The sequence below is a fragment of the Neltuma alba genome, unplaced genomic scaffold (genome assembly GCF_004799145.2).
Source record: "Neltuma alba isolate B1F8T4 unplaced genomic scaffold, ASM479914v2 tig00002537_pilon, whole genome shotgun sequence".
Classification (NCBI taxonomy): Eukaryota; Viridiplantae; Streptophyta; class Magnoliopsida; order Fabales; family Fabaceae; genus Neltuma; species Neltuma alba.
The window spans coordinates 14,263-24,666 of record NW_021632903.1 but is presented as its reverse complement, the minus strand read 5'-3'; the positions used below and the strand labels follow the sequence as shown (position 1 = coordinate 24,666).

Here is a 10,404-nt window from a genome sequence, read left to right as displayed (position 1 = left end):
TAGGAAAACAAAAAAAAAGGCCAATCCTTTTCTCCTTATAATTTTAAACTCGCCCAATCCTTAAACTTTATTTGATTACAACTTAATTCCTATAACTTTTATTCTATTATAATCTAATCTTTAAATTTTGACTCATAATTTAATCTCTATAGTCTAATCATTTAAATTTTTTTAGCAAAAAAAATTTTAATTTTAATTTTTTTCATAATAAATTTTAAATAATTAAAACTATAACGATTAATTTATACCAAATTGAAATTTAAAGACCAGATTATGACTATATGAAAACTACAAGACACATACTACCTCCGGTTTTTAGTATAAAACCTTATTTGATTTTTATTTTGGTTCTAAATATAAGATTCTAATCCATTCTGTCTTTTATTTTTATGTATTTTTTCTCAAAATAGTCTTTCCAATAGCGGTAGTTCTAGCTAGCGGTGAAAATAGGCCATGCTTTCTCTTTAACAAGTTCGGCCTGTCTTGTAACAAATCAACGTTAGCTTGACCTGTGACCTATTATGAGCTTTCTTTTCAACCTAAACCTGACATGCATAAAAACCTGGCCTGTATTTTGTTAAAAAATTATAAACAGGCTAACAGGCTTCGGACTTCAAATAAGTCAAAAATAGGCTTCCACATAAAATAGGCCTAAGCCTTTAAACAAGCCGAAAACAAGCTATATATGTATAAATAAATTTAAAATTATAATAACCTGGTCCAAAATTATTTAAAATATAACACATAATCTAATATAATCTAATTAATCAACAATAATACCAAATGCAACGGATTACAATAATTTTGACCAAATAAAAATATAGCTATTTGTCGCAGATCATCAAATTTTGAACATAATTTCTTCTTGTTCGAACACCTTGAAAAGAAGAAATGAAGTGTATAATATATTAGCAATGAATCATAAACTAGAAATGAATCATAAAGCATATATTAGCAATTTAGCATATATCAGTTGAATGATTAAAAACATGCTTCCAGCCTCTAGGAAAATGAGTAAGAAATCTGATAAATCAAAAGTTAACAAAAATATCCACAACACTAAAGTTCCTAGTTTGCCGTAGAAAAATTCTAATAAAATCTTGATCCATTGGCACAACACAGGCTACTGTAGAATCTATAAATGAGGCACGACAAAAAGAACAAGAAGAAGAGCAATGGAAAATTATAAAACATAAGCACAACACTAAATGATTAAAATTTTGATAAATCTGATACTCTCCATATATATTTTATATATATATATATATATTCATGGCGGTGACTTCAGATTTTTGCGTTTTTTTGCCATGAATATATATATGTATGTATGGGAATATATATATATATATATGGGACTTCTGATTTCAGCGATTTCTACCATGAATATATAATCATATTCAGACTTCAAATTTCTGCGATTTCTGCCATGAATAATGAAATCATATCAACAGTCGACCGTTTTTGTTATTTGAATACGATGGACGAGAGAAAGTAGTGTTTTAGTTATCAAAGTTTAGTTTGTAACAAAAAGCTTACCTAGTGACGACGCACGAGCTAGATGAGGACTGAGGAGGATGAGAGATTAGATCTGGAGATTGGGATGGTGTGCAACCGGCCGACCGTGCAAGCTCAGAGCTGAAGAGTGAACGACAACGATACTGTGCCTTGTGAGGTCCGACCGTGCGACGTCAGAGCTGGAGATCGTGAACGGCACCGATGACACTTGGAGAATGGAGAACAAAGTCGAGACTGGAGATGGAGAGCTCAAGCGGCGGCGGCAAGATTGAACCAAAGAGTTAAGGGATGGATGAAAAAACCAAAGCGTGCAAGTGTAAAGAATTTTTTTAACTGAACTAGTTGGGTTTAAAATTATAAATCCTGCACGATGGGTATCAAGAAAAGGTCTTGGTGCAATGGGGGTGTAGTGGTAAGAGTAAGATTACTACCATCTCACTTGCAGGTTTGGGTTCAACCTGTTTGATAGGCAAAATAGGCCTTGTACTTGTTTTTTATCAGGTTTGGTCAATTGACTGTCTGGCTTGTTTTCACTTTTAGTTCTAATTAATACATGATATTGCAAATTTATAACAGGCTCAGGCTGTTTAATAGGCGAAATAGGTCTTCAAAGAGGCCTGAGCCTGTATTTATTTTTTAGCAGGCTTGGCCTGATCAGGTCGGAAGTAAGCCAAGCCAAAGGCCCCTAACAGGCCGCCTAACCTGTTTCTACCTTTAATTCTAGCCAATACACTTGATTAGTATGGATATTTTAGAAAAGACAACACTTATTTATTATAAATAACTAATTTAACTTATTTTCCTAATCACATTAAATTAATTAACTAGTTTTTATAATAAGAACGGGATGTAGTATTATTTTCTTTTCTTGTACATATCCCACCACACCTAAAACCAATGATAATGAATCCATTATAAACAGATTAGGATGATTGACACACGCACACGCAAGATATTAACTAATTGTGTGATTAGCAACTGATTAATATCCCTAATAAAGCCATTGTCTTGATGCTAAGATGCCACGCTGAAATTTTCTACCCGTAGAACGCAAATGTGACCCGCTGTGGGAATTGCTTTTGGCCTCGCAAAATAATAATAATAATAATATTTCAAAAACAATATTTTGCTCAACATTTTTCTTCTTGTCTTTTTTTAGTGAGAAATTCTACTCCCCATCATTTCCTACTTTTTTCTTTTTGTTTATTAATTGCCAACGACATTTCCCCCTCCATTTAAAGCAGCCCAGTGCTTCATCTTGGCGTGTAAAGTTAAAAATTGATGACACCTTTCAATTATAATTCACTAGTTATATCACCTCATCAATCCAACCCCATCGGATCTTTTAATTGACGGTCAACGCTCGCCAGCGTGGCCCAAAAAAGACAAATTCCCACGGAATCTCCGCCAACTTCCACGTGTCATGTCCTCATTGGACATCCATCTTTTTCTGCTCCTCCCTCTTCTCTCTCCCCATCCTAGCGGCGTTCATTTTTTAATGCCCGAACCCCACTCCTTCGTTCGCCTCCATCCCAGTCTCTCCCAGTGAACACGCACCAAGGTAAGCGTCCTTGATCCAAGTCTCAATTTTTCTCTCTAGGGTTTTGTTTCTCTTCTGTGTTTTTTTGGCTTTCTCCTCGATTCTTCAGTTATCTACTTATCTTTATGGTAGTTTCGTCGATCTTAATTTTATTTTCGTTTTTGTTTTTGTTTTCCCTCTTAATTTTTGTGGGTAGTGTGCGTCTTGATTTGGATGTCAAATTCTTTACTTGTTTGGTTGTTTCAAAGGATTCGGTATTTCTGGATTGTTGAAAGTCTAGCATTTAGTTGATGAATATGATGTCTGAGACTGAGTCGTGATAAGTGGAAGAGGAAATTTGGCTGATGAATGGCTGCTGTGCCCCTCTCGTTTGGTCGCCACTGATATTCATTTTGTTAGATGGGCTTGGTTGATTTCTTTCATTGTTTTCCTGCAACTTCAACTATGCGCTGCGTTTGTTGGTGTACAAATCTGATAGGGTTGTTTTCTTATTTTGAAATCAGTTTGAACTATTAAGAGATAGATTTGTGTGGCGAAGATGTCATCCACCGAGTCGCGTGAAGAAAATGTTTACATGGCCAAGTTGGCAGAGCAAGCAGAGAGGTATGAGGAGATGGTTGAGTTTATGGAGAAAGTTGCTAAGACAGTGGATGTTGAGGAGTTGACGGTGGAGGAGAGGAATCTCCTTTCTGTGGCTTACAAGAATGTGATTGGAGCTAGAAGGGCTTCATGGAGGATAATTTCATCCATTGAACAGAAGGAAGAGAGCAGGGGTAATGAGGACCATGTTGCTATTATAAAGGAGTACAGAGGCAAGATTGAGTCTGAACTCAGCAAGATCTGTGATGGGATTTTGAGCCTTCTTGAGTCTCATCTTATTCCATCCGCCTCATCTGCTGAGTCTAAAGTGTTTTATCTTAAGATGAAGGGTGATTATCATAGATACCTTGCTGAGTTCAAGACAGGAGCTGAGAGAAAAGAGGCTGCGGAGAATACTTTGTTGGCCTACAAGTCTGCTCAAGTAGGCATTCACTTTCATTTACACGCATACTCTGCTACTGTTTACAAGTTTCCACATTTCTATAGAATTATTTCTACTTTTCATAGTCTTGATATGTTACTGAACCCTGAATTATTATTATTATTTTTTGTTTGTTCTAGGATATTGCTCTAGCAGAATTGGCCCCAACGCACCCAATAAGGCTTGGTCTTGCTCTCAACTTTTCTGTATTCTATTATGAAATCCTCAACTCCCCGGATCGTGCCTGTAATCTTGCTAAGCAGGTATCACTTGCTATTTATACAATTACTATATTTTTTTTATTGCAGCAAATATTAATGTTGATGGGTCCTAGATATTTGTTGCATATCTTAACAGGGTTTTCTACAATAAAATTAGTAACTTCAGTGGTATTGGGACCATTGCTCACTCAAGTCGTGTGTTTGATTAATATGGCTCAAAAACATTCAATATGTGGTTAGATTGAAGTGCTTGCAGGACTATTTTAAAGGGTTTGCAGGGAAGTGAACTTGGTTAATTTAAGTCAAACGTGGTTGAAGTTGACTTTTGTAAATTATTTGATTTGATAAATGGATTGTATACGTGCCCTGTCTCTGTTGTCATTGACAAACGGAATTATGTTTATTTGTTAGCCTCCATTTCACTGTTGGAATAACTTATTTAATGGCAGGGCTCATATCACCTTCATTATGTGATATGAATTGTATATTATATTGATTTTTTGTTAGTGTTTGAACAGAACAAGGTGATGGATATTGACCAAGTCCACAAATAAGATATATTTTGTAATCACATGGTTGTAGTAATTTGCGTTGAAAGAAATGAGGTTCTTGTTAACCGACTCCTGATTTAAAAGGGGGGGGAAAAAATTCATTCCTTACCACAAGGTTCTTCTCTTCATAATGTGAGAAGGTTGATTTATTATTTAGTTGATCTTTCAAGCCATGTTGATTAAATTTTTGGAACTTATATCCCTTCCTCCTGACTTTTACCGTGTTTGTGTTCTTTTTCCTCATATGGCAGGCCTTTGATGAGGCAATTTCTGAACTTGACACATTGGGTGAAGAGTCATACAAAGACAGTACATTGATCATGCAGCTTCTCCGAGACAACTTGACTTTGTGGACATCTGACATCACGGTCTCTCCCTCTATCCTTTCTCTGCTGTCGTGTAATTCAAAAATATTGGGCATTTATGTAGTATCCTGCAACCCATGATTGCTAGTAAACTTGAATTCTTGAGGAGTAAACCATAGATAGTTCTATTTCTTTTAAACTAAATATAAGTTAGAAATATTTAATTTGTCATGAGTTAAACTTGCTTTCATGATCATTATTCTGTTTTTACCTCTCTTGATAGGCTACCTTGTAATGGGGAAGAGGTGGGTCCTGATATTTTGCAAAGCTTGATCTTTTTGTACAGTTTCTTGATGCAATGAGGTTATCCGTTTTCACTTGAAAAACCAAAAAGAAAACCTGCTCTCTAAATGAAAACAATCTAAACTTGCTTGTGTGGACAATCATGTAGTGTTCTCATGACCCCTGTGGTTTGAATATCCGAATACCTACAGGCTTGGTTGTTGCCCTGTAGTAGTCATGGATCTTTGGGCTTTCTTCGAAGGGATAACTGAAATTTGCCCGTAATTTTGCTGAAATCTGCAGCTATGACATGAATGATTCTTAGGCATTATTACTTTGGTCACTGCAAAAAGTCATATGTCGTCTAATACTGCTGATGGCTTTATTAGATACGTTTTCAATGATTGCTTAGTGCAATCTGTGTTTACTTTGGACAGGGTTGGTGGCTAAACCTTGCCCCTATCTGGGATTTTGTTTAATTCCCCTTTTTCTTTGAAACCATCATTTTGAATCGTTCCTTAGGAAGCTTATTCGTGGTTTCAGGATGATGCTGGGGATGAGATCAAGGAAGCATCTAAGCAACCAACAGGCGAGGGGCACCAGTAGCGTGGGGAGATCTTTAGGATATGTATTCTGTACTTTAAACTTTGGATCCTTTTATATATATAGATGCCATGTGAGTTGCTAGTAGGATTTTATTTATGGATGTCATGACTTTCCTATGCGGACTGAATTTGGAATTTACAAGGTTTTAGTGGTTCATGATTGTATTTATTGTTGCTGAGGTGATTATGGCTTGGTGATTGAGTGATTTACTATATTAAGATTGTAGTTAGAACTTTTAATGATTGCATAGTATTTGTTTGTGTGAGATCCTTTTTTGCTTGGGGTTGGTCTTGAGTCGCTTGCAAAGCGTTGCTTCTTCACTGGAATATTGTTCCGTTCTTGGCATGTTTCTGGAAGGAAATGAAATGGAAGATCTGATTTGGACCATCTATTTAGAGGAATCGAGGGGAAATAATTGATTTACTCTCCAAAAAATGAAAGTTTCATTCTGATAGAGCAAAGCCTACTTCGTATGAAATTGGAACACATGTTTAGCACGATAGTTGGTGACAAGAATCGAACAAAAGTGTAAATAAAGCAAGTCAGAATCTGTTTGTTACATGGCAGAATCTTTTGGCTGATTGCTTTTTATGTTTCCTTCGAAGTTTGACTGATTCAACTGATATTTTTTTGTAGGGTTAAGTGGCAACTCTACTCGTGCAACATTTGGTTATGGGCATCTAATACCATAAAATTTTTTAGTGTGAAAGTATACGTGAATGTCATGGCCATTCCAAAGAACAAAAAACCGGATCAAACACCAAACTAACATAGTGGTTCAAGAATCAGTTGGTTGAATCGGGGTCAACTTTGAGTCAAACTAGTCATATTAAAATAAAACAATTTAATTAAAACTTACAAAATACAACAACATTAATAATTTAATAATAACAAAATAGAAAGAAATAAAATAATATTTTGATAGTAATAATAACAAAACGTAACAACATTGAGAATTTTAATCTTTACAATTTATTACTAATTAAAATTAATGATTAATAATCATAAAATTATGATTAAAATTCATTTAAATCTACTGAGATTTTAAGAGTTAAAGGAGAAAAAATAGGACCAATAATAATATAATCATTCAAACTGGTTTATCATCAGTTTTTACGGTTCACTTTGGTTTGACCGGTTCAATATCAATTCAACTTTAATCGGTTCAATGTCCAAACTGATTTGATCTAGTTTTTTTGCTTTGGTTATATCAGCAAACATTAATCATTTAACCAACATGTAAGTCAAGAAAATAGTGCAAAAATATATATGAAATTTTTAAAATTGGGCAAAAATGCATGGTTTGTTGCAAACTTAAGAATCTTAAGTTAAGATGTATTTTGCTCCATTTTAAAAATTTTGTGTATTTTTACACTATTTTTTTGGTTGACAAGATATTAGTTGACTAAATGATTATAATATTTTTGCACCGTTTTAAAAATTTCATGTATGTTTTTCGCACCTTAAAAAAGTTTACGATATTCGGTGCCCTCGATAGAGTATGTTATAGGTATATTTATAGTGTACTTTTTGCAATAGCTATAGTAATAAATGAAACGTAGAGAGATTTTGTTTTTAGTATTCTGGCGATGATCGAAATATGTGTAAAAACACTATGATATGACCTTGAATTTCCATGCTTTTATATATTAGATTGATTTTTTTAATCTTATAATAATATAATGATTTAACTAACTAATTTAGGGAAAAATATATCTGAAAACATGATAAACCTATTAGAAAAGTGAAACATTGAGTTGAAATAAAATCAAACAAACTGAATAATTCGGATTGATTCTTTTTTTAAATTGGATACTTAACGAGTTGTTTTGCATTTTTTTATTGATGATGAGTGTCCAATTTTTCTTTTCATCCCAATGGAGGGTTAAGTTTTTAAGGGCAAAATGTGTGAATTCGTTGCTACATTCCTTTCAGCTTAGAGTAAAGAAAACAAGCCGAGATCATTGGGTCGGCTCGTTTAAACCTGAAAATTATGAGAACTGGGCTTGTGATTTTGTTCATAAAATTGAAACTGACCTACAAGAGGGCTGACCCATTTAGACTTCTTTATTTTCTTTAAAAAATTTGTTAAAATTAAACTCTATGTTCTGTTTTTATTTTAGTGTCCTTTTGGTAACGTTCCTTTTGTAGCATCCTTTTGGTAACTACTGTTCCTTGAGTCTCTTTTCTCTGAATACCCTTATCATCGTCCTCTGATTGGTGCCTGCATCCATGCACCATTAAGTGCGTCTGTCTCCGTTGCTACATGTGTTGTATGCGCCGCTGTGTGCGATCAATGAATCATTGGGTTGATCGGAGGCACAGCTTCTTTTGGCTATTCTTTCTTCAGACAAACATCCTCAAGATGACCGTAACAACGACAACAGTAGTAAATTGTGGGCAACCCTTTGTACTCAACGAGGAGGGTATGATTATCAACCTCCATCTTACAAGTTAGACGGTGAGAGAGATCAATAAGAATAGCCATTCGTGCGAACTTACCTCACTCCCCTGTTATGGTCAATTCTTAGAACTTTCCCCAGAATTTCACCAATAACTCTAATCACACTTTTCTTGTAATACTTAGTCGGCAGACCTGGAATGCGAATTCAACCATAACCTGAGAGTTAGTGTGGTTGATTGGGGATAAATCAAAGAGTTTAGGGCTGTACTGTGAGGCAGTGCCCAAATATAACCCAGGGTCTTTCTAACAGTACCTCATGATAGTCACGCTCATTGCTTAGTTTGGCGATGAAACAGTTCCTTAACAGATCAGTTATTTGCACTGAGCGAGAGAGTTTCCAGAGGCTAACAACTTCGTCTTGTAGGTCTTTGTACTGATATTGCAACCTAGCACTTTGACCACCACTGCGAACTTCATACTCTCATTCAAAAGTTTATGGATCCGTTTAGAGAAGGTTATGGAAGGGGAAGGGTCCTATTCTATTGACAGTTATGTCCCTCTCTTGAAAGGCTAGGTCTTTGTCCTCTTCTCTTTTCCTTGAGCTATGGTTAAGAAGCATGTCCTTAAAGGAAGGAACATTCGGCGTCCACGAGGTAGAAGCAGCCATGTCAGAATCGTTTAGCAGCTGAGGTTCATTGACCTTATCAGCAGACATTTCTTCATCAGATGGTGAGATAGGGTTGTAAGAAAGCAGGTCAAATTCATCATGTTGAGGTTCATTGCGTATCTTTACTTTCTTTGTTGATCGTTTATCATTTGGATGGGGCGGTGATTCTTCTTTTTCCTGAAGCTTAGCAGAGAGGGAGCATTCCATCATTTTAACATATGCGATTAATTTCTCCATCCTGTTAACATCTTATCCATCTTTCTCTATCCAATTATCATTTTGACCTCCAAGAAGATTCCCAATTTTCAAAAATCAATACCTTCCTCTAGAAAGTTGCTTATAACATATTGCAAATAAACTATGTCAGTCTTGAGGAGATTCATGAAAAAACTGGAATACACTCTTCCAATTGCTAGAGAAATTCTTGTGTGCGCTGGGTGTACCATATAACATGTGCTCTGACCAGTATAAGACAGACAAATGGTATTAATGGGCCCACTCCGTTCTCAATTTTTTTTCCTCCCCAAACTCATTAATTAATTCCCCCTCTTCCCCCCTTTCTCTCTCCGCATCATTTTCATTGTAAAGCCATGTGGAGCTCCACTTTCTTTCTCACTAACCATCCACCTCCTCTTACCACCACCAGTTTTCTTCGTCTGAAAGGTCAGTTCTTTAGTAGTGTATTGCACTAGGGGTACAACCTAATTAGCTACAGTATTTTCAGTTGCGTGAAAAGACCCTTATTTCAAATAACCCCCTGTAATCAAGCTTACAACAGTACCTCTGATTGTATTTGAACTGGACTTGGGCTTTTCGAACTTCTCCTTCCACCGACGTTGTCTGACTCACTGGCCTTTCGAGATGGTTGCTTGACAAGTGTAACGTTGTTCTGCTTGTGCAACGGAAGCCTGGAAATGGCCGCTGATCGAAGCTCCTCCTCATATGACAACATTGCTCCCCAAAAGTCATCACCAGAGAACCATCACACCCTTTATCAGACCCGTGGCTTTGATGGAGGAAGAAGAATCTTATGTCTGAAAAATTGAATAAAAAATGAAGCAAATGATGAGAGGTGAAACATTTGTACGAAGAGAGAAGAGGAAAAGACAAAAGAGGGCAATGATTAATGAGTTTGAAACTTTGGAAAAAACTGAGAAAAGAGTGTGCCCAACGATGCTAGTTGTCCATTTTATATTGGTCAGAGCACATATTATGTGGATATCCCAGAGCATGCAAGAATTTCTCCCAGTTGCCATGGAGATTCATGAAGGATTTTGCTTTAAGTTAATTAA

The 10,404-nt window shown here is 35.7% G+C and overlaps 1 protein-coding gene across 1 annotated transcript; it reads left to right on the top strand.

Moving 5' to 3' along the window:
* Window positions 1-3,007: 3,007 nt before the first annotated feature.
* On the top strand, window positions 3,008-6,306 carry LOC114731550 (14-3-3-like protein A). The gene is made up of 5 exons (XM_028918760.1): window positions 3,008-3,076; window positions 3,559-4,076; window positions 4,217-4,339; window positions 5,100-5,216; window positions 5,979-6,306. Exons 2-5 carry the CDS (start codon window positions 3,594-3,596, stop codon window positions 6,039-6,041), a joined length of 786 nt encoding a protein of 261 aa, XP_028774593.1. The 5' UTR covers window positions 3,008-3,076; window positions 3,559-3,593; the 3' UTR covers window positions 6,042-6,306.
* The last annotated feature ends 4,098 nt before the right edge of the window (window positions 6,307-10,404 follow it).